Raw genomic sequence first — 23,372 nt, 5'->3', positions numbered from 1 at the left:
GTACTACAGACAATGGCACGATGACCCTCTCGAGGGCCTGTGCAGAGTTCTCTGGGGGGTCATCTCCAGGGAATGGAGTTTCTGGATTATAGATAAGTCTGTTTCATTTCTTAGTAAGCACTGCGGGACGGCAGCTTTTCCAGAAAGGCTGCCACGACACTGGCGTGCTTTCTTGTGTGGCCCTTCCACATCCTTAAGCATTGGGTATGAGCCCCCAACCCGCGAAAATCTCCCCTGAGAATATGTTAAAATCAAAAGGAGCTGCAGGAGAGTGAGGTGCTGGAGTCACGCAGCCGGAGAAACTCCCTGCAGCCGACGGACGCGAGCAGCGAGAACCGAGTCGTGAAGTGATTTCCCCAGAGTCACGGTGTGTGGCTTTGAAACTGTCCCTCTGCCTAAACTAAAACTCAAGAGATGGGTCTTTTGGGTATTGATTAGCCAGTGATTTGAAGGTGAAAGAATTTTCTTCGTTGTGCTTATTCATTTATTTATTTGTCAGCAGACATTTGTTGAGTGCTGCCATGGTAGGTACTTGACCAGGTACTGATCACATATGTAGCAGCTGACAGAACAAATAGATCCTGTTCTCATGGCGCTAAGGGTCTACAGTGGCAAATAAAGACAAAGAAGCAAGCACTCGAAAAACGGAGACTTATAAATTGTGATATGTTCTATGAAAGAAAAGTACAGGTGCTAATTTAGCAGGGAGGTTAGGGAAATTCTCTGTGAGGAGATGAAATTTAAGCCAATCTCAAAGTTGACAGAACTAAGCAGGTGAAGAGCAGTAGACAGTAAGTGGTGCAGGAAGAGCTTTCTGGGCAGAGGGAACAGCATTGTGCAAAGACCCAGAGATGAGAGAGAATGAAATAAATGCAAGGCACCGGAAGGCGATGTGGCTGGAGGGTGGGGGAGATTGTGGGAGGTGAAGCTGGAGAGACGGTCGGGGGTTGTTAGGTATTTTGGGCTTTAGACTAATGAGAGGCCACTGAAGGGGTTAAAAGACCACTGTGGCTACTGGGTAAAAAGTACTTTGAAAAGTCAGTAATAGATGAATTTATTGTAGGAGTCTAGGTGGAAATTGATGTAGCTTGGACGAGTTATGGGGAAGCAGGTAGAGAGAAGTTGATGAATCCCAAACGTATTCTGGAGGTAGAATCATCGATATTTGTAAATGAACTAGATGTTGAAGATGAGAAAGAGTGGGGGGTGTGTCCAGAATGACTCCCAGGTTTCTGACATGAGCAGTTGGGTAGATGGAGACGCCATTTACCAAAGTGGTGACCACCGAGAGAGAAAGAAGTTATGGAGGGACGAGTAAGAGTTCTCTTTAGACTGTTGAGTTTGAGACATCCAAACGGAGGTGGCACGTGGGATGTCAGATGATATGGATCTGGAGCTCGGAAGAGTAAACTTACATTAAGCTGTTAATAGGTGATATTTAAGCTGTGAAAACTGATAGATGACCCGGTAGTAAATGTATATACAATGAGAAGAGTTGAGGGCTTAATATGGAAACTGGAAGAACTCCAACTGTAGAGGCAAAGTAATGGAGGAACAAATGAGACCAAGGGGAGGCCAGAGATGTACAAGACAACAAAAGAGTGTGGTGCCGTGGAGGCCAACGTGAGGCTACTGTAGGTCAAAAAGGTGCAGATCATTGGATTGAGCAACATGGAGGTCACCAGATACCACTGATAGCTGTGCTGCTGGAATGTTAAGCATGCAAAACTGTGTTGAAATAGGTGGAGAACTTGGTACTGGCAATATGCGGGATTAATTATTCTAGAAGATCTTTCTATACAAAGTACCTGGAAGTGCTGGCTGAACTATAACAATTCTCCTTTTAGATGCACAGCTGAATATCCCCCCAAAGTAAAGTAATCTCTAAGGGTGAAAAAACAAAACAAAACAAAATGAGGACCTTGAAACGTTAGAATCTTAGCTGATTATGAAGCTACAATTGCCCCACAGGCTCTTGCCAGTCTTTATAACCAAGAAATTTAAGTTTAATAGCTGTCCGAGAAAGAGACACAGAGCCTTGAGACCTCAGGAAGTAGAAAGTTGGGACTGAGACCCTCACATATATTGGGAAACTGTAAAGGTGACACACTGAATGAAAAGACAGAATAGGAAGAATCTGCTACCTGGTGAAAGGAGATGACAGAGAGTTATTATCTCTCTTGACCTGGGCTCTGGGTGGGAAAAACTACTCATTCCTAGAATTGAAAATCACCTTTCCTCTCAGGTGTTTGGGGTTCAAAATTGCACTACTTAAGTGATCTGGATAATCACTGGATAAGAAATTAAATTACTGTGTACGTTATTTGATAGTGTACAAGGACATTGGACAGAAACAAAGTAAACCCTCTTTGGAAGGACGTCTACACAGGCATCCCAAGCCTGGCCAGAGACGAGCTAACAGTCCAAAATGACGAGACACTTGAAGTGATGCTTCCTGAAAAGAGTCAGTAGAAAACAAACTGTAGAATCAGGTTCTCAAGAACTTAGGAATTGGAACCATTAGATATAAAAGATTGAGTAAGTATTTTAAAAATGTTTAATGAAATAAAAGGTAGAAAGAAAACAGGAAAGAACAGAATGTCATCCCAAAAGGCAAGGAAGATTTGGAAAAGAACAAGATAATGCTTTTAGTAATAAAAATGCAAGTTTGTAAATGGTTACTTCAACGATGGCTTAAACAGCAGACTAAATATAACTGAAGAGAATTAGAGGACGAGGTAGACCTGGCATCACGCAGACAGAAACGTGGGTTGAGAGACACGGGGAACGGGATGAGAAGGTCTGTCACATGTCCACGTGAAGAGGATCAAGAGAATGGGGTGAGGACATGCTCCACGGACATACCTGAGAGTCATCCGGGAGCATGGGATGAAAAGCAGCAGTCTTCCGATTCAGGAATCACAGTGCTTCCTCTGTAAGATAAACGAAAAGTTTACCCCTTGCTGCCTAGTGGTGATACTGCAGGACACTTCAGAGATTTTTACAGTCGCCGAGAAGAAAAGACAGGCGAGCAGCAGGCTCCCCACCCGGAACCGCAGAAACCAGAGGTCAGCCGATGGGGCCTTCAAAGCTGGAGAGAACAGGACTGAGAACCCAGAGTTGCGGTCCTGGCTGCCCCACCACCCAGGCGCCGGGCCACGGAGGATGCCACGGAGCTGCTTCCCACCAACGGACCCTGCCATAGAGGGATTCCGAAGGATGGGCCAGAGGGCAAAGGCCACCTGAAGATGCCACTGGAGAGGAAGGAGACCCGGGGTGTAGAGAATGGCGAGCAAGGAGTTGGACGGTAGGTCTGAGCAAACGTCTAAAACAGTTGTAATAGGGCCGAACCCCGGGGCGCAGCCGTGCCGGCCCCCACCGGCCAGAAGCCGCGGCGGAGACCTGGAAACTACAGCCCCCGTGAGGCTCTGCGCGCGCGCATGCGCCGTGGCACGCGTGGCACGCGTGGCGCGCGGTGTGCGTGGCGCGCGGCGTGGCGTGCGTGGGCGTTCTAGAACGCAGCAGCTAGGGCCCCGGCGCCATGTTGGGGCCGAGGGGACGGCGGAGAGGCGCTTGAAGCGGCGGGAGCGGAGCGGGAGCGGGTCGGACCTGGGCTGGTAGGAGCCCCGCCCCTCCCGCCTCAGCGGATCATGACTCGGGCGGCCGCGGAGGTCGCGGTGGCGGGGGACGCGGCGTGGCGGGGCCAGCGCTAGAGATGATGCCGTTGCCGGTGACCACCCCGGGATCACAACAGACCCCGCCGCCGCCCAAGCACTATGGCGTCTCCTCCCCCATCAGTTTAGCACCCCCCAGGGAGACTGACTGCATACTTACCCAGAAATTAATTGAAACCCTGAAGCCCTTTGGGGTTTTTGAAGAGGAAGAGGAACTACAGCGCAGGATTTTAATTTTGGAGAAATTAAATAACCTGGTAAAGGAATGGATACGAGAAATCAGTGAAAGCAAGAGTCTTCCACAAGCTGTAATAGAAAACGTTGGAGGGAAAATCTTTACATTCGGTTCTTATAGATTAGGGGTGCATACGAAAGGTGCCGATATCGACGCGTTGTGCGTGGCACCAAGACATGTTGATCGAAGCGACTTTTTCACCTCCTTCTATGGTAAATTGAAACTACATGAAGAAGTAAAGGATTTAAGGGCTGTTGAAGAGGCATTTGTACCAGTTATCAAACTGTGTTTTGATGGGATAGAGATTGATATTTTGTTTGCAAGATTAGCACTGCAGACTATTCCGGAAGATTTGGACCTAAGAGATGACAGTCTGCTTAAAAACTTAGATATTAGGTGCATAAGAAGTCTTAATGGTTGCCGGGTAACTGATGAGATTTTACATCTGGTACCAAACATTGACAACTTCAGATTAACTCTGAGAGCCATCAAGTTGTGGGCCAAATGCCACAATATCTATTCCAATATATTAGGTTTCCTAGGAGGTGTTTCCTGGGCGATGCTAGTAGCAAGAACTTGCCAGCTTTATCCAAATGCGATAGCATCAACTCTTGTACGTAAATTTTTCTTGGTGTTTTCTGAATGGGAATGGCCAAATCCAGTGCTACTGAAAGAGCCTGAAGAACGGAATCTTAATTTGCCTGTCTGGGACCCAAGAGTAAATCCCAGCGATAGGTACCATCTCATGCCTATAATTACACCAGCGTACCCACAGCAGAACTCCACGTACAACGTGTCTGTTTCAACAAGGATGGTCATGATTGAGGAGTTTAAGCAAGGGCTTGCTATTACACATGAGATTTTGCTGAGTAAGGCAGAGTGGTCCAAACTTTTTGAAGCTCCCAGCTTCTTTCAAAAGTACAAGCATTATATTGTACTTCTAGCAAGTGCGCCAACAGAAAAACAACATCTAGAATGGGTGGGCTTGGTGGAATCAAAAATCCGAATCCTGGTTGGAAGCTTGGAGAAGAATGAATTTATTACACTGGCACATGTGAATCCTCAGTCGTTTCCAGCACCCAAGGAAAATCCTGACAGGGAAGAATTTCGTACAATGTGGGTGATTGGGTTAGTGTTAAAAAAGCCAGAAAACTCTGACATTCTCAGTATTGATCTCACCTATGATATCCAGTCTTTCACAGATACAGTTTATAGGCAAGCAATAAATAGTAAGATGTTTGAGATGGATATGAAAATTGCTGCAATGCATTTGAGAAGAAAGGAACTTCATCAACTACTACCTGGTCACGTGCTTCAGAAAAAGAAAACACACTCGATGGAAGGTGTCAGATGGACAGCTTTGGATGACGGCAGCCTCGACTTGTCTGTAGACAGTGAAGACAGCACGTCTGTGTCTTCACTTCCTGGCTCTATGAAGACTGGCCCAGTGACTGGCAGCGCTCAGGGCAGAAGCATTCCTGCCCCGGCTGTGATGGCAGCATCTGTGACCAGCGTACAGGTTCCTGAAGTTTCCTTACAACAAGCAAATCCCAGCGACAGCCTGGGGGGCACGTCCAGCGGAAGCGTCCCTCAGACTGCCCCACAACCAAATATTTCTCCACCGCCGAAGCCCATGGTCACCAGAGTTGTTTCCTCAACACCTCTGGTCAACCATCCACCCAGGCCTTCAGGGAGCGCAGCAGCAAACATAGCTAACCCTATCATAGGAGTCTAGAGGACATTGTCACGTCACAAAGAAGACAGGACCAAGGAAACCAAAACAGAAGAGGAACGGTCTCATAAAGAGACAGGTGCGACTCAATTGGAAACTATTCAGACAGCAGCTTCTCTGTTGGCCTCATGGGGAACATCCAGTGCAGACCTTCTCAGTATCCCTGCTCTCCCTGCAAATCTTATTCCTATTATCAAGAATTCAGTAAAACAGATTGAGAAGAACGATCTCAAGGGTCTGTAAGCAGCGTCTGCCAACTCAGCCTGCTGTCTTCAAATGCTAAAGGAGGAGGACGAAGGGCACCAAACTAGACATGGTTCAGAATAGCTTTGTTAGGCTTATTTGATGACTTCCTTTATTGGGCTTATCTTAATCAGAAGTCCAGGTTAGTTTGTGAAGCCAGAAGTACTGTTAATTAACGTGTCAGATTATTTATGTGTCAGCCACAGTTAAACACTAACTATTTCGAAGGACTCCTGCCCTTAAAGAGGAAAAAGAGAGAAAAAAAACCCTCCAGCTATGTTTGTACCCATGACTGACATTGGGACTGGATTGATGTTGGATGCATTGTTGGGGAAAGTTTGCAGTACAGACTAGTATCAGAATTCCATGCTGGTGATGCACTTTATATTTTTATTAGACAGTAGAACAAATTTTAGATTTTTCAGCTTGATGAATTTCAGATTTTTCCTGAATGATGTTCTTCATTATTAATCTTCAGATTGGTTCCCATTGTGCAGTGGTGTACTGTACTTCAGAAAAAGCATAAAGTACATCTAGCTCTGTCCCTGTGAGAGCTGTAACCCTTTAAAATGAAATGTCAACTCTTAGGGTATATATTTGGCATTGAAACAGTAATTAGTAAGTGTTTGGTTTTGATGGGACGGGATCAAGAAATGATTGGTTTTATCTGAAGAACTGTTTCAGAGTGCATACAGTCAGCCATCAAACAGCAGATACTGTCCTGAGCTAACAGAGCTCCATATTCTCTTGTCCTTAATCATTTGCCCTAAAAGAAAAAGAGCTTTTTGTGTCCCCTGCCCCCGCCGCCTTCTCTTTGCTTGTGTGCACAAGGTATGCTTATATATCGTTTCACAGAAAACTCAGTATGCTAGTATTTTCTTAACCATGATGTGAAACCAACAGTCCTGTGGCCACATGGCTAATATTTTAGTAAAGCTTTACTGAAAGTAATTCCTGTGAAGCATGTTATCCATCTTGGATGGTCATTTGGTCTCCACATAAGAGAAGATTTGTATACTCCACAGAATCCCTGCTTATAGGAAAGTTAATTTCTAATTTAAACGTGTAAGCAAAAAAGCATTTTCTCCAGAATTTTAAACCAATTTTTATTTGTAAATGACTTCCTAAAATTCATCAGTAAAACTTACATGTAGAAACATCAGAAATTTCTAGCAAGCACTTGACATCTAGTCAGCTTTCTACTCTTTTGTTTTATCCTGCAAAAGATTCGAAATAATAACCTTTTTTTAAAAAAAACCAAAAAAGACAGCTCATAATTAGCAGCAGAACATTCATGTTTCTCAACAGTTGTAGGTGAATGAAAACAGTCTTTCTTAATCTGGACACAGCAAACCTAACAGGTTTTCCAAATAGCCTGATGCTGATTCTTCCTGTCCCCCAACAGTGTTCCTTTCTACCACGTGTGCGTTTTTCATGTTAAACTGCAGCTTCTTAAACCCTTTCCCTATCCTTTTAAATAATTTCCCCCAAAGTTGGAATATAGTCATTTCTGTTGTGGGCTGTGCAGTAATTGAGACTTTCTGTTCACCATGACTTTCTGACGCCTAATACACAGTGTTCCCACTACCTGTGCAGTCCCCTTCCACCACAATAAAATCAGGTGAAGTGTGTACAGTACCTGTGTATTTGGAATAGCTATTGTGTCCTTGAAATTGCCACGCACAGATTTAGTCTTGTCATTTTGTTCACACATTGGCGAAAAATTAGTTTATTAAATGTTTCGTGTAACTGTACTTGTTTTACCAAGCTGGGAAGTTGGAGCTTTTTAATTCTAGTTTTCGTTACCTGAATATCAGACTATTTTTTTCATATGGTGTGCATAGTATCTCATGACTGGAGTTTGCTTTGTTTTATAGTATCTGTACTCCTTGTATTTTTCAAGCACTATTTTGAAAACAGATGATGTATTTCTCCATTAAAAAACACAATAAAAGTAAGCAAGAAAGAAGCGAGCAGAGGGGTTTAAATCTGATGATAACAGTTCAGATGTTCATACTGTCGTTCTGGTGGGTAAAGTCACCGATGAACGTTTCGACTTACTTGAAGTCTAGAATTCATGTTATAATAGGGAAAAAACATGAAAAGGTTAAAACTTCATATCACTAGTGGTACAAAAAAAATGGAGTTAAAAAATCTTAATCCAAAAGAAGGCAGGAAAGAGGTGGGGGCGGGGAGGTGGGAAGCATAGAGAAAATGGTGTAGAAAGAAAATACAATCTAAGGTGGTGGAAATGAAACGAAATATATCTGTCACTATATACATAATAAATGGACTAAGCTTCCTGAGTAAAATTTGGAGATTGTCAAGAGTCCATGGAAAAACTAAGCCCAGCTGTATGCTCTTTATTTATGAGAGACACACCCAAAACGTAAGACATAAAGAATGGAAAAAAGGCCAATGGAAAGCTGTTACAGTAACAATGTTATCCAAACATTTCAAAGCAAAAATAATTACTAGGGACAAAAGGGACCACTGAATTAATGAGAGAAGAAATAGTGCAGCAGGAAAGGGGACCAATTTAATTTTTTTTGCACCTAGTAAAATAACCTCAACATAAAGCAAAGATTAACCGAAATTGCCAAAAGTGTCATTGTCACAGAAGATTTTTAAACGACTCTTTTCATTAATTGATACTAAGCAGACGACAAGTAGAAGGGAAACAGTTTTGAACACAACAACAGTGCTTGGCAGACTTTTCCTGTAAAGGGCCAGATAGGAAATATTTTCAGCTTTGTGAGGCTATACAAACTCTGCCTTTGTAGAGTGAAAGCAGCCCTGGACAATATGTGAACAGATGGCCAGGGCTGGATTTGTCACCCATTCCCCCCGGCTGGCATTTGTCGTCCCTGATCTATTGGGCATTTGTTATAGAAACTTCCACTCAACAATTAGAAAATGCATGTTATTCTCAAGCACTTGGACATGTAAAAAAAAAAATAATAACCTCATGCTAGATCCAGAAAGTAAGACTCAACATAGTTCAAGTTACCTGTTTCATAGAACGTGTTCTCTGACTGCAGAACAGTAAGTTAGGAACAATGACACACAGCATAGAGAAGAATTTCCTAAAGAAGACACGAGAAAGCTCACACCGTGGAGACTGATGAACAGAATCTCTTAATCGTATTGAGTAATGAACAGTGAAAATTGAAAAACAGGCTGTAAGCCGGGAGATTTCATAATACGTAAAACAAATGATTACTATCCAGGCCATATTAAGGATGAAGAAAAAAGTCTATTTGAAAAGATGAAACAACCCAATAAACTGGCAAAAGAGATGCGTAGGTATTTCACAGAAGAGGAACTAAGAATGGACAATAGACATGGAAAGGTGCTCGATCTTGTTAGTGAGGAAAATAGGATTTAAGACCACAGAGCTATTTTTCTTTTACAAAAATGAAGCCTAACAATATTCAGGTTTGGCGAGGAGGCAGGGGGATTACACGCTGTCTGGTCCCTTCAGGAGAAGGTGGCTGTTGTCTAGTGTGGCCGACGTGCCCGCACCCTGTGCTCCATTCCTTCTGCCCTGGGGGCTCCACTCCCACACTGTGGGGCACTGGTGAGTTTAACCTTACCAGTCTCTTTATCCCTTGAGGTGGCCAGAGTTTGTGGGCCACCGCTGCAGCCGTGTCCAGAACCCTACAACCCTCTAGTTTACCTCCAGCGTGCCATGGGGATGTCATCGTTTCCCTCACATGCCATGGTATCAGAAAAGTCAGGAAGCACTTTCCTAGAAAGACCGTCCCACGGGTCACCAGGAGACGAGTAGGGAGTGTTTGCGGCAGCATTTTGTAATAGCCTGAAGCTCGAGATGACCCACATACCCCTAAACGGGGAGTGGAGAGAGTGTATTCACGCAGCAGACAGCGTAAAGCTGTGAGATTAGATGGACCAAAGCTTCATGCATCGGGGTAGGTGTGTCTCATAGTGTTGAGGGGAGAGAGACAGTCACAGAAAAACACACAGTGTGGTACAATCTACGTAAGGTTTACAGAAAAGCAAAATAGGGCAGTATAATTTAGGGTGACCAAAATGTGACGTATAACTATAAAGGAAAAACAAGGGAATGTGAAATAAAATTCAGAATAGGAAGGGCGAGAGGTGGGGAGAAGCAGGGGAGGTGCAGCTGCAAGAAAGCAGACTGGAAATGTTCTACTTTTTGCAGGTTGGGTGGTGGAGGAAATGGTGTTCATTTTATTGTTAGTCTCAGTTGTAAATGCTTTCGTGTGTGTGTGTGTGTGTGTGTGTGTGTGTGTGTGTGTGTGTGTGTGAAGTATCTTGTAATCAAGAAACCAACATCAAAGTGATATCTTAAAGACCTCTTTATGGGTTAGGAATTGCATTTGGCCAGATAACAATTACTGAACTCCATACAGGGTGCTTTTCTCTCGCATTACAGAGGGAGTAAGTTCAGGGCTGGTGGGGGAGCTTTCCTGGTCCCCAGGGACCCAGGCTTCTGCACTTTCAGCCCCACCATTGTAGTCCATGCCTTCCATCCTCAAGGTCACCTCAAGGTGCAGGATGGTGGCGGGACCGCTGCCATCATAGCCATCATATCTTCATTTAAGGCAGGAAGAAAGAAGGAAGGGGGCAAGGCCAAAGGTGTCCCTGCAGACTGTGTCCTCCTCCTATGGAGCTTTCCTGGAAGTCCCTAGAAGATGACATTCCCTCGTCTTTCACTGACTGGAACTTAGTCACAAGGCCCTGCCTACCTGTGAGGGAGACCGGAAGTTGTAGTTTGTATCAGCTGGTTACACGACCACCATTCCCCACCATTATGCGATGGGAGAAGGAGAGGATGGGTGTTGGAAGGCAGTGGTTGAGCAAATTACACAGAACTCATACGTTTACACATTCGAATGCTCCCAAATAAGTCAGGATCAAAAAAGACACTTTAATGTGAATTAGAACTGAACAGTAATGAAAATGCAACTTGTGGGATGCAGCCAATGTGGTATTTAGAAGGGGAGGGTTATGGCTTTAAATGCTTACCCTAGAAAAGAGTAAAGGCTGGCAGTTGATGAGCTGTGTGCCTACAGAACTAGGTTAAAAAGGATATACATTCAGTGAGAGAAGAAAGGAAATAATACAGAGCAGAAAATAAAGACAAAATAAACGTGCAGTGCAGAGGATCAACAAAGTGAAGAGTAGGTTCTTTGAAAAGACTAATAAAATAGTCAAAACCGGGAAGATTGTCGAGGAAAACTAAAGATGGTACACAAGCGATCTTAGGAATTTAAAAGGGGATATAGCTACAAATATGGTAGGTTTTTTTTTTTTTTTCAATTTCATCTAAAGGATCTTATAGATAGCTTTATGGCAGTAAATTTGAAAACTTAGACGAAATGGACAATCTCGTAGAAAAAGGTAACCTACCCAAACTCACTGAAGGATAGAAAACCTGAATGGATTTATAACCTTGAAAAGAAATGGCATGAGTAGTTTGAAAATGTCCCCACCAAAACCAAAGTAAATTCACAAAAACAAAACCTAGAAGGTTGTACAGGCCAATTCTTACTGATATTCAGTGACAAGATTATTCCAATATTTTACATCAGACTATTCCAGAAAACGGAAAAAGAAGAAACATTTTTTTACAACAAATCTCACCTTCATATCAAAACCAGAGAAAGGGAACATGATAAAGAAAAGTTATGAGCCAAATTCACTTATGAATATTGATTTTGAAAACTAAAACCAAACCAGAAATGTATATGAAAACCATCATGACCAAGTTTGATGAATCTCTGGAATGCCGAGATGATTTAACATGTGAGATGTCGGCTGGCATGTCGATGCTGGTTGTTGGCAGGAGGCCTCAGCTCTCCATAGGGCTGACCGAGTGTCCTCACAGCATGGCGGCCGACTTAACCCCAGCACGTGATCTGAGAGAGCCAGGCACAAGCCGCAGTGTCTTACATGACCTGACCATGGAAGTCACACTGCCACTTCCGCCATGTCTTTGTGATTAAACGGGCCCTATTCACGGTGGCAGGAGACTACAAAAGGGCTCGAAAAGCAGGAGGTCACTAGGGGCCATCTTGGAGACTGACTTGCTCATTGACCAACAGGAAAAATGGGTCCCTTTTAATATATTGCAATGGAATACCATACAGCACTGAAAACGAATGAGCTGGAGACACACATAGCAGGTGGGTGTGTTCATATTGTATGATACCATTTCATCAGTTTTTTAAAAAATGGCAAATTAAATATATTTTTCAGAGATATTTACTATGTATGTATATAATATCTTGGCCATACTTAATACATGGAAAAAAAAAAATAAATCTGCACATGGGAGTTATGACCCCAAATCGGCGTAGCTGTTATTTCTGGATAGGAGAGAGAAGGCTCAGCCATATCTAGAATGTTCTTTATTTCTTCAGGCTGCAGCGGGTGCATTATTTTGTTCTTCGTACCCTTCTGGATGCCTGAAATGTTTCCTACTTATACAGAAGGGTGAATAGGAGAAAAGAGAGGAAGCCTGTGTGTAGACAACTTTCCCACAAAGTTTGGCTGACAAGGCAGAATTCAGTTCTTTGGGGCTGTGGGACCGAAATCTCCATGTTTTGTTTCCTTTCTTTTTCTTGCCAGCTGTGGACCAGAGCCCACTCTCAGCTCCTTTTCCTGTAGCCCCTCCCATCAGAGCAGGGGGAGCCCCTTGTTCAGACCCTTTTCTTCTGTGACCAGCTGGAGAACACTCTCTGCTTTGAAGTCACTCACATGATTAGGTTGGGCCCACTGGGTAATCTCTGTATCTTAAGATCAACTGCTCAGTTACCTTAATTATACCGGCAGAATCTCTCTTGCCCATGTACTTAATCATGGGAGTAACCGTAGGGGCAGAGATCATGGGGTCACCTTAGAATTCTGCTCCCACCGTGACCTTCCATAGTTTTTCTGTGCTCAGATGCTCCTGTACAGATCTGTGTAAACATGTACACATGCAAACTTTTAGTCAGTTTTTTTTAAATTATTTTTTTTTGAATTTCATTTTATCTTTGGCTGTGTTGGGTCTTCGTTGCTGCGCGCGGGCTTTCTCTAGTTGCGGTGAGCGGGGGCTACTCTTTGTTGTGGTGCACATGCTTCTCATTGCGGTGGCTTCTCTTGCTGTGGGGCACGGGCTCTAGGCGCGGGGGCTTCAGTAGTTGTGGTGTATGGGCTCAGCAGTTGCAGTGGGGAGGCTCTAGAGCGCAGGCTCAGTAGTTGTGGCCCACGGGCTTAGTTGCCTCGTGACACGTGGGATCTTCCCGGACCAGGGATCGAACCCGCGTCCCCTGCATCGGCAGGTGGATTCTTAACCACAGCGTGACCAGGGAAGTCCCAGTTATTATTATTTTAAAGTGGGATCACATACTTAGTTTTCTGTATCTTTTCTTAACAAACTCCTTTTGAAAATCTCCGCACATCATCTGTTATCATTCTGATTCATTCATTCTAGGGCTTATGGAATATTCCATGGTGTGGTCAGAGCACTGTGTATATTTGGGGGTCGTTAAGAACAATTTTGCAATACATATTCCTGTATATACCGTATTTCACCACATAAAAGATGTTATTGATTGTAAGATCACCATACCTACTTACCACTAACATAAAAAATCGTACAAGTTAAATGAGGACACAATGTCTTACTATTATTACTTGGGGTTCCTAGTTTTGTACTTACCTAAAGAGCTCTAATAAACCTGAAGATTTATTTAAACACGGACTTTAAGCTGTAGTGGTTCTGTGCACATGCACACACAAAAAGATAACTAGGAGTGAAATAAATTCAAAGTCTTCTTTTCGACTCGAGCTGTCACTGTGCACATTTCCACACGGTGCCCTTCTTTGCGCCCTCAAGAATATTGCTGATGCCGCATTTCTTGAAAGTGCTCCACTGTTATCCCTGGGATTTTCTCTCAAGCTGTTGGCCCCAAATTCTGCAAGTTTGCACATGACAACCAGAGCTCATTCATTCTTCAAATGGCCCTTAAAGGGCTGAAATATTGAAGAATCTCGCCCCCCAGGAACAATAGCCAAGTTCTCACATGACAGCTGCTGCCTGGGACACTCCACAAGAACGCAGGATGCGTTCAGAGATGTTAAAATGTGCAAAAAAGTGTGTCTAGGAATTGATGAAATACATACCGTAAGCGCGTGCATTCATTCATTCATTCGTTTAGGAGGTTGAAAAGTATGTACGTTTAAAAACTTACTTTCACCAGTTATATATACGTGCACAGTTACAAGCGATACTTTCTCATTGCTGATTAGAAATAACAAAACAAAGAAAAAATGCTGACGCAGCAGGTCCCTGCACTAGCCTTCCCTCTTCCCAATTTGCCCTGCCCAGAGGGAGCCAGTTTCAGTTGTGAACTGTTCCTTATTTGGCATTTAATTCCACAGCTTAAAGTAACACATTTATCCCACTACTGCTTTGTTTTTACATTTTGAGCCTGATCTAGTGACTCCTTCCATGAAGATGAGAATTCAGCTCTGTTCACCATCCCTCTTTGAAAACATCAGCTTCCCTCGCCCTGTCCTCTCAGGACAGTTGTAAATTTGTTTAGATTAGTAATCAGTGTTTACATTTTTAGGACCAGAGACAGCTTTTTACAACTGAGGCCTGGTGTACACAAAGATTACCTTTCCTTCTAGTCCAGCTTCCAGTCTCTTTGGAATTAATTATTGGTATTATTTGCCCTTTTTCTTGGTACTTTTCACGAATTCAGCATTCCTCCATCCTCTGCCAGTATCTCTTTTCAAGATGCTCAGGTGTGTGGCTGGTTTTATCCAGTTTGGGCGCCTTCCGCCTGCTCAGGTCAGGCTGGTTGCTCTCGAGCCCGCTCTCAGCCGTCCTCACCCTGGTGTCTCTGCAGAGGAGACCCCCGTCTCTGCTCCCTTTCCCCTGGTTCTCGCTTTACACCTGGTTTACGTGGACCAGCTCCTCCCGTGGCCTCCTGGGAAAGTGTCCATGAGAGGTGAAGTTGCTTGAAAAACCTTTGCTCCACCTTAATGCTCGATTAATAGCTTAGCTGGGCGTAGAGCTTTAGATGAAAATACTTTTCTCTCCTAGAATTTTGGAGGTCTCAGTCCATTCCTTTCAGCTCCCAGTGCCTCCGGGAGAGGCTGGGGCGTGTTGGGACTCTCACTCCTTTGGACTTAATCTCTCTCTCCTCCCTCTGGAGACGCGGGTAATTTCTTCACGCTGCCTCATTCTGCAGACTCACAGTGTGTGTCCTGGTTGGGGTGTGTTTGCACCCTTTCTGCTAGACTTTTGTTTTTTTATGTAAAAAGTGATGGTTGTGTCTGTTACTGTATTTGTTTATAATGACCATATTCTCTTAACGTATTAAGGTTATTAAAATTTGCTGTTTGCGTATTTTCACCCCTTATGCGTTTTTAAATTTTTGGCCGTGTTCGGTCTTTGTTGCAGTGCGCGGGGCTTCTCATTGCGGTTTGGCTTCTCGTTGCGGAGCGTGGGCTCTAGGCATGCAGGCTTCAGTAGTTGTGGCATGCGGGCTCAGTAGTTGTGGCGCGCGGGCTTAGTTGCTCCGCGGCATGTGGGATCTTCCCGGACCAGGGCTCGAACCTATGTCTCCTGCATTGGCAGGCGGATTCTTAACCACTGTGCCACCAGGGAAGTCCCCCCTTATGCGTTTTTAACCTCTACTGTGTGTCAGACTTTTAAGCTAAAAACGCATGTTCTTCAGTTCTGAAAAATCACATCCCTCCTTGGATCGTTCCTTCTGGTTCGTCTGTTATCCAGGTTCTGCGTCTCCTGGACTGACGTGTTTTCCGGGTCTTTTCTCTCCTAGTTTCTCTTGTCTTCTTGCCCAATTTTCAAAGCGGTTTCCATGGCTGTCTCTTCCAGCCTGCACGAGCGTAGGGATTTCGCTGCAGGGCAGTGGGGCGTCGGGCATCCTCGGGATGCAGCCTCCTGGGCAGGGAGGCTCCTCACTCTGGGCGAGAGACAGGGGGTGCTGACCTTCGCGACAAAGCTGGTCCTCCAGGTGGACCCGGGAAGGGGCGTCGGCGGCCCCTCCCGTGTGGGTCTGTGAGCAGGGGCGCCGGGTGGGCTGGTGTCGCTCGGTTTGCCAGGATCCTCTCCCAGGGAGGGCTCGAGGCTTCTCTGGGGAGTCACACAGGGCCTTTGGTTTCAGCTAAAGAAAGTTCCTGCTTCTGCCACACTGCTCTCTCGTTGGCATGGTTCTGGAAGGCTCTGTTTCCATCTGTGACTGGCTAACAAATGGTCTGAGCGTTTGATCTCCTCAGTTACCCATTATCTTAATTAGCTTATTAGTTCCTTCTAGAGACGGCTGCTCTTCCCTGATTAGGGCCCTAATTGGCAGGGGAAGGTCCAAGTTTTACCACGGAAATAATGCTCCTCGGTACTTGAAAATGTGACTTCCCCCCACCTAAGAAAATAAGACATATTCATTATTGGAAATTTGGAAAATAAGGGTAAGTATTAGGTAGAGAGTAAAAATCACCTGTAAAGTCACCGCCTAGAGAGAATTGCTTTCAACATTTTGGTGCCTTTCATTCTTTTCTTACTGTTGCATTACTTTTCTTACATAATTTAAATCAACCTATGTACATAGTTTTATATATATATTTTTTTATATATATATATATTTTTTTTTGTTGGTTGGGTACGTGGGCCCTCACCGCTGTGGCCTCTCCCGTTGCGGAGCACAGGCTCCGGATGCGCAGGCTCAGCGGCCATGGCTTACGGGCCCAGCCGCTCCGCGGCATGTGGGATCTTCCCGGACCGGGGCACGAACCCGCGTCCCCTGCATCGGCAGGCGGACTCTCAACCACTGTGCCACCAGAGAAGCCCCCCGCTGGCTGTTTTTAAATTGGGGTGGCCCAATGCCAGTTCACATTCCCATGGGCAGTTTCTGAGTGTGCCGTCTCTCCTTATCCTCGCCGTCGTGTGATTCCATCACCAAAGAATCTTTGCTGATTTGAAGGGAGAGCGTACCTCATTATTTAGCTTGCGTTTCCTTTAGTATTTGTGAGGTGGAGCAGATTTTGGAATGTTCACGAACATCTGTTTGTCATCTGTACCTGCTTCTCATTGCTTTCCTAATCTTTATTTTGAAATACTTCAGGCACACAAGAAATAGATACAGCGTAGTGTAATGAACTGTTTGCGCACCCGTGACCCAGCTTAAGAAATAAGATGTCACGGGCGGAGTACGGAGGGTGCGGAGGGGACGCGGTCCCCTTGGAGGTGTTCGTGGCTCTCTTCCAGGCCCGTGGAGAGGAGGCTTGGGAAGCCTAGGACATCTGCATTTTGCCCGGGACTTGAACCCCTGGGCCACTGGCGGGAAGGCGGATGTCGGGCAGCTCCGTGGGTGGCGGACAAGGATTTGTGCTGGGGGGACAGGGCCGGGTGGAAATGGAGCTGCAGAGCTGGCAGCGGGCAGCGGCCACTCGGGGCGCCTCCTCCTGGCAGCATCCAACTTTCGGAGCGGCTGGTGTAGGCAGTGTCCTTATTGCTGGTCAGAACTCAGGGGCCACAACAGCCTGTGGCCACTTCCAGGCGGCAGAGCCCTCGGCGGGATGGGCAGGGGGCTCCGGTCCCCACCCGGCGTGTCCTCAGGGCGCCCTCCCCCTGGACAGGTGTGGCGGCGGGTCGTGAGGCTGTGGACGGGTATGTAACTGTAGAAGGGACCGTGTGCAGGAAAGGGCAGAAGACCCGCCTGCTTGGGTCGGTAGGTCATTACCGAGCAAGCCGCCGACCAGAGCCTCGCTGTCCCTGCGGGGTCACCCTGAGCGCCACCCTCTCTCTCCCCCTCCCCCTCCCCCTCGGAAGGAGCCACCATCCTGACTTTGTAATGACTGTTTTCTCAGTTTCCTTTTAGTGTTATCACCTGTGCATTTTTGCCTACGAGTTTCCCTTTGCCTGTTTTGAGTCATGCGGGTGGATTTACGTCTCCTTCGTGTCGTGCTTGTGGGGCTCCCGCCCGTGCTGCTTGCAGCTGTGTCCTGCCACGTGGGTGCAGTGATGCTGAGCAGCTCTGCAAATGGGTCTGGGAATCGTGCAGCTCAGAGCACCCTGGTCCCTAAGCGTACAAGTCCCTCAGGGGTGCACACCTGGTAGGGATATTGCTGGACACTGAGGGTGCATATTTCTGCTGTACCTGATGGGGTCAAAGAGTTTCCTAGTTTACCATTCCACTGGAAGCGTCAAGTGCCTGGTCTGCTCTGTTGCGTTTTCTATTGTTTGGTCTTTTTCTTAATGATTTGTGGGCATTCTTTATTCTAGATTCTAGTCTTTTCTGAAAATATATTTTTTAAAATATTTATTTATTTAGGCTGTGCCGGTCTTAGTTGCGGCATTCGGGCTTCTTAGTCGCGGCATTCGGACTTCTTAGTTGTGGCATGCAAACTCTTAGTTGCGGCACGCATGCGGCGTGTGGGATCTTGTTCCCCTACCAGGGATCGAACCTGGGCCCCTTGCATTGGGAGCGAGGAGTCTTACCCACTGGACCACCAGGGAAGTCCCTAGATTCTAGTCTTTTATCAGTAATACGTGTTATAATGATAATGATTTCCTCCCAGTCTGTGAGTTGATTTTCTAAACTCTACTTATCGTGTCTTTTGATGAATAAAATTGTTCGTATGGTTGACGTTGTCGATTCTCTTCTTTATGGTCAATGCTTTTGATTCTGTTTTGGTTTTGTCTCGTATAAGAGATCCGTCCCTGCCTCTGAGGCTGTAGAGATAGTCCCTGCGTTCTCTTATGAAAGCTTGATAGTTTTGCCTTTCACATTAGGGTCTTTAAAGCCTGACTTTTTTTTTTTTTTTTTGCGGTACACGGGCCTCTCACTGCTGTGGCCTCTCCCGTTGCGGAGCACAGGCTCCGGACGCGCAGGCTCAGCGGCCATGGCTCACGGGCCCAGCCGCTCCGCGGCACGTGGGATCCTCCCGGACCGGGGCACGAACCCGCGTCCCCTGCATCGGCAGGTGGACTCCCAACCACTGCACCACCAGGGAAGCCCTAAAGCCTGACTTTTAAAATGGAAATAAAATTCACATAAAATTAACAATTTTAAAGTGTATAATCCAGTAGCATTTAGTACCTGGCCATGTCATGTTGGTCTTTTATTGTATCAATACAGTATAGTACAGTGATTGACTGTTGTATGTGAGATCACTCTTGCATTCCTGGGATAAATCCCACTTGAACATGGTTTGCTACTATCTTGGAGACTTTTACATCTCTATACATACGGGATATTGGTCAGTAGTTTTCTTGTGATGTCTCTCTTCTTTCTTTTATTGGACTTCATGAGGCTGCCAATTGGTTTCTTCAGTCAGTTCTGAAAAATGCTCACGTATTTTCTTTTCAGATATTGCCTTTGCCCTCTTTCCTCCCAGAGCCGTCTTTTTTTTTTTTTTCCTGGCCGCGCTGCATGGCTTGTGGGATCTTAAGTCCCCAACCAGGGCTTGAACCCGGGCCCTCAGCAGTAAAAGCCCTGAGTCCTGACCACTGGCCTGCCAGGGAATTCCCCCAGAGCTGTCTTTCGACGTGTGTGAGGCCTCTCGCTCTCTCTTCCCTGTCTCCTAATGTCTTTCGTGTCTCCTTTGCTCTTCCTTTTTTGGTCACTTTATACCACATCCTAGACATTTTAGACTTGCCTTTTAGTTCACTGATTCTCTTTTCCGTTGTGTCTGATATGCTGCGTAGTTTCCGTTACTGTATTGTTTCGTTTCTAGAAGTTCTAATTGGTTATTTTTCAAAGCTGATGTTATTGTTTATGATTTCCTGTTCTCTACATATATTTCAAGGCATGTTTTATCTCTCTAAACAGTGTAAGCATGATCTTATAATTTGTGTATGGTAATCTTAACATCTGATGTCCTCTTCTTTAAAAGGAAAATTTTCATTGAAAAATAGCGTACAGACAGAAGCGTGCCCACATTGTGAGGGTACAGCTCAACGAGTTTTCAGAAGACGAGTGCACCTGTGTGGCAAGAACTAGCACATTATCAGGACACCCGCAGCCCCCCGCACACCCCCTTCTGGCCCTTGGCCTTTGAGCCAGCCTCTCTGACTTCTAAAACCATAGTTCAGTTTTGGCTCTAAGTAAATTTCCTATAAATGGAATCGTATTATGGGTACCTCTTTGTGTCTGGCTTTTTGTTTTTTGTTTTTTTTTGGCTTATTCTTGCTTTTAGAAGAGTCCATTCATTACTATTGCTGTGCGGGATTCCATTATGTGAATGGGCCACAGTTGATCTGGTCATCCTGTTGTTGGTAGACACGTGGTGTTTCCAGTTTGGGCCCATTAGGAGTGATGCCACCGTGGCCGTGTTCCTGTGCACGTCCCGTGGTCCCACGTGTGTTCCTATCGTGTGTACACTGAGGAGTGGACTTGACGGTTCAGTGGTAGGAGACACCAGCACACGGTGCCTTCCAGGCCGCTCGTGCCAGTTGACACCCCCCTCCCCCAGCAGTGTGCAAGGGCTCTAACCGTCCCACTTCCTCTCTCACACTTGGCCTGTCCATCTTTTTCACTTAAGCTTCCTTGACTTCCGTCAGTGGTGCTTTGTAGTTTTCAGTGACACGGTCTTACACATCTTTTGGAAGATTTATTCCTTAGTTTCATGTTTCTTGACATTATTATAAATGGTATCTTTCTTTTTAAAGATATCTTTAGATATCTTTAAAGGTATCTTTAAAGGTATCTTTCTTTTCTCTTTGTTTCTAGTATTTTAAAATAGTATTGAATTTGCATACTCACCATATCTAGTCCCCTTGCTAAACTCATTTGTTAATTCTAATAATCTTTAAAGGTATCTTTCTTTTCTCTTTGTTTCTAGTATTTTAAAATAGTATTGAATTTGCATACTCACCATATCTAGTCCCCTTGCTAAACTCATTTGTTAATTCTAATAATTTGTCCGTAGATTCTTTTGCATTTTCTGTATACACAATCACATCGTCTTGAAAATCATCATAAATTTCTTTCTTTTCAATCCTACCTTTCCATTCGTTTTTCTTACCTTATCGTACTGGCTGGGACCTCCAGGACCTCCAGTACGCTGTTGACCAGAAGTGGTCAGCAGGCATCCGTGTTGTGTCCCTAACTGGGGAGGGCGGGTACGATATACATTTTGTTTTAGAATTTTATTTGCCAATGGTAGGATCGATCCTGAAAAGCTAGGTAACATATTCCCATGTCACTGCAGTCCCTTTGAAGGGTTTATTGTGAGAATGCAATGGAATTGAATGCAAAACACTCAGAATGAAGCTGGCCATGTAGCAGATAGATGCTGCGTCCCCAAATGGTCCTTAGGTAGTTTGTCGTCGTTGTTGTACATTTCAAATGCAAAAAACTTCAAATTAACGTCAAGGATTGCTTGATTAACTTAGGGCTGCGTTCTGCATCTTTTGCTAACCCAGAAAAGCGCATTCTAGTTTAAAAGGGCTTGTTTAAGGCAGGTCTGACCTCCGAGTTTTGCAGCGGCTACTGCAGAGTTTGTGTCAGCAGCGCCTCTCCAGCTGTTATTAGGGATCACCGAAATAGTCTCAATTCCCCCAATTTCAGCAAAATTCCTGAATGCAGGAACATTTGCCTCATCCGTCCCCGACGAAAACCACATCCCTGAGTTCTCCTGCAGCCCTGGTAGTGGCTGTGAGCAACAGGGACTTCTCTGAGTTGGAGACACTGTTTCAAACCCTCCGATCCTGGGAGAGAAGAGCAAACAGGGCCCGGGGGTAAAACCTACAGCTTGAATTTATTGTCCTGAACTTACTGACGTTCAGGAAGAGAGCTGTGTTGTTCTTTCCAGTGCTGTGCTGGAGCCCATGACGGGAGCTCTGATGACAGCTGCCAGCTGCTTTCAGAATTAATGTCCAACCGCCCCCCCCCCCCCCCGCCCCGGTATCCAGGGTCCTTTCCTCTCTCCCCGCAGAGGGGGTGCCGGCACCGACACGTAAAACACCGTGTGGCCTGGGGTGTCATCCCTCCACCTCTCCCCCCCTGCCCGACGGCTGCCTGGCCCAGGAGCGTCTGATGGAGGGGATGAGGGACCGCAGATCCCTGCCCTGCAGAGTCAGCCGCTCGCAGCCTTGATTCCGGTGGCGGGAGCTGGAGCAGCTGCCGGGAGAGGGAAGCTCCGAGCTCCTTTCTTTAACCGCGTCCGTTGTGCAGGCCGCCACCGTCGTCTGTGTCACGGTTACACCTCCTGCAGGTTAGGGCCCCTTCCCCAGTTCCCGTGGGAGAGACGCACAGTCCAGGAGCGGGCAGGATCGGCCCTGAACATCCAAGTCAGGGCCTGTGGCCTAACTGTGAGCCTGTTCAGGGGCAGCAAGGGTTGTTTCAGAGTCTCTCCTGGCTGTGTTATCCGCCTAAGACGTGGGAAGGTGGTCATTGTGCTTCTGGGTCTGGGGCCCAGTGTTGGGTGGTCCCATGTGTGTCCTGGGTGTGGGGGACACAGAGGCCTCTCCAGGTTCTGGTTACCCACACCCCTCCTTTTATTCCTCTGCTGGGTGTGTTTCCGCCTGTTCACCAGGGAACAGATACAGGCCCAGCTCTGAGATGTGGCGGGTTCAGGCCCAGACCACTGCAGTGAAGGCGGCACGTCGGTAAGGAGAGTCACAGGAACTTTTTGGCTTCCCAGTGCCTAGAAAAGTGATGTTCACGCTCTCCTGAGGTCTGTTAAGGGTGCGATAGCATTACGTCTAGAAAAACAACGTACAAACCTTACTTTTAAAATACTTTGTTACTGTGCTCGCCTCAGCAGCACATACACTAGAATTGGAACGATACAGAGAAGATTAGCGTGGCCCCTGTGCAAGGATGACACGCAAATTCGTGAAGCGTTCCATATTTTTCCAATAAAGACGTTTAAAAAATAAATAAATAAATAAATAAAATACTTTATTACTAAAAAAATGTCAAAACAATTACAAGAGTAACATCAAAGATCATTGATCACAGATCACCATAACAAATATAAGAATAACGACAAGGTCTGAAATATTGCGAGAGTTACCACAGCGTGACGCAGAGACACAAAGTGGGCACACGCTGTTGGAAGAAATGCGCCAATAGACTTGCTCAGCCGGGGTTGCCGCAGACCCTCAGTTTGCAGCCCACCGTGTCTGTGAAGCGCAGTAAGACGAGGTGTGCCTTATATAAGAGGGAAGAGCAGAGCCTCGTATCTGCCACCTTCCTGGGAACTGACAAACGTTTTAATCTAGAGAAAAGAGTTAGAAATCCAAAACGCAAATAAAAGCGGTAGGTGCTCGAGTATGTCTTCCGAGCGCCCCATGGGTTTCCCTTTCTCCCCCGTGGGCTTTCTGTGTACAGGGCACTGGGGGGGGGGGGAGTGCCCTGGCAGCGGTTCCTATCCTAGCTGAGTTCCAGAACCTTCTGGGGAGCTTTTACAAGAATGCAGATTCCCGGGTGTCCCTCAGACCTGCAGGACCAGATAAACCTCTGACCTCGCTAACTCG

General features: G+C 45.8%; 2 protein-coding genes and 1 non-coding gene across 7 annotated transcripts in view; all 3 read left to right on the top strand.

Annotated features, from left to right (window-relative positions):
• RADIL (Rap associating with DIL domain) overlaps positions 1-23,372 on the top strand; it is a 63,372-nt gene that overhangs the window by 12,375 nt on the left and 27,625 nt on the right. The window lies entirely within an intron of this gene.
• Positions 618-7,838, top strand: PAPOLB (poly(A) polymerase beta). Its single transcript, XM_027125657.1, is given in 2 exon segments — positions 618-5,584; positions 5,586-7,838. Coding segments are annotated over 2 exon segments (1,905 nt in total). The 5' UTR covers positions 618-3,715; the 3' UTR covers positions 5,622-7,838.
• Positions 22,642-22,748, top strand: LOC113630812 (U6 spliceosomal RNA). The gene has a single exon (XR_003437096.1). It is a non-coding gene; the product is annotated as a U6 spliceosomal RNA (small nuclear RNA).

This window comes from Aethalodelphis obliquidens, unplaced genomic scaffold, assembly GCF_003676395.1.
Source record: "Aethalodelphis obliquidens isolate GAN/ISIS:26980383/991018 unplaced genomic scaffold, ASM367639v1 scaffold30, whole genome shotgun sequence".
Classification (NCBI taxonomy): domain Eukaryota; kingdom Metazoa; phylum Chordata; class Mammalia; order Artiodactyla; family Delphinidae; genus Aethalodelphis; species Aethalodelphis obliquidens.
This window is presented reverse-complemented; position numbering and strand designations above follow the sequence as displayed.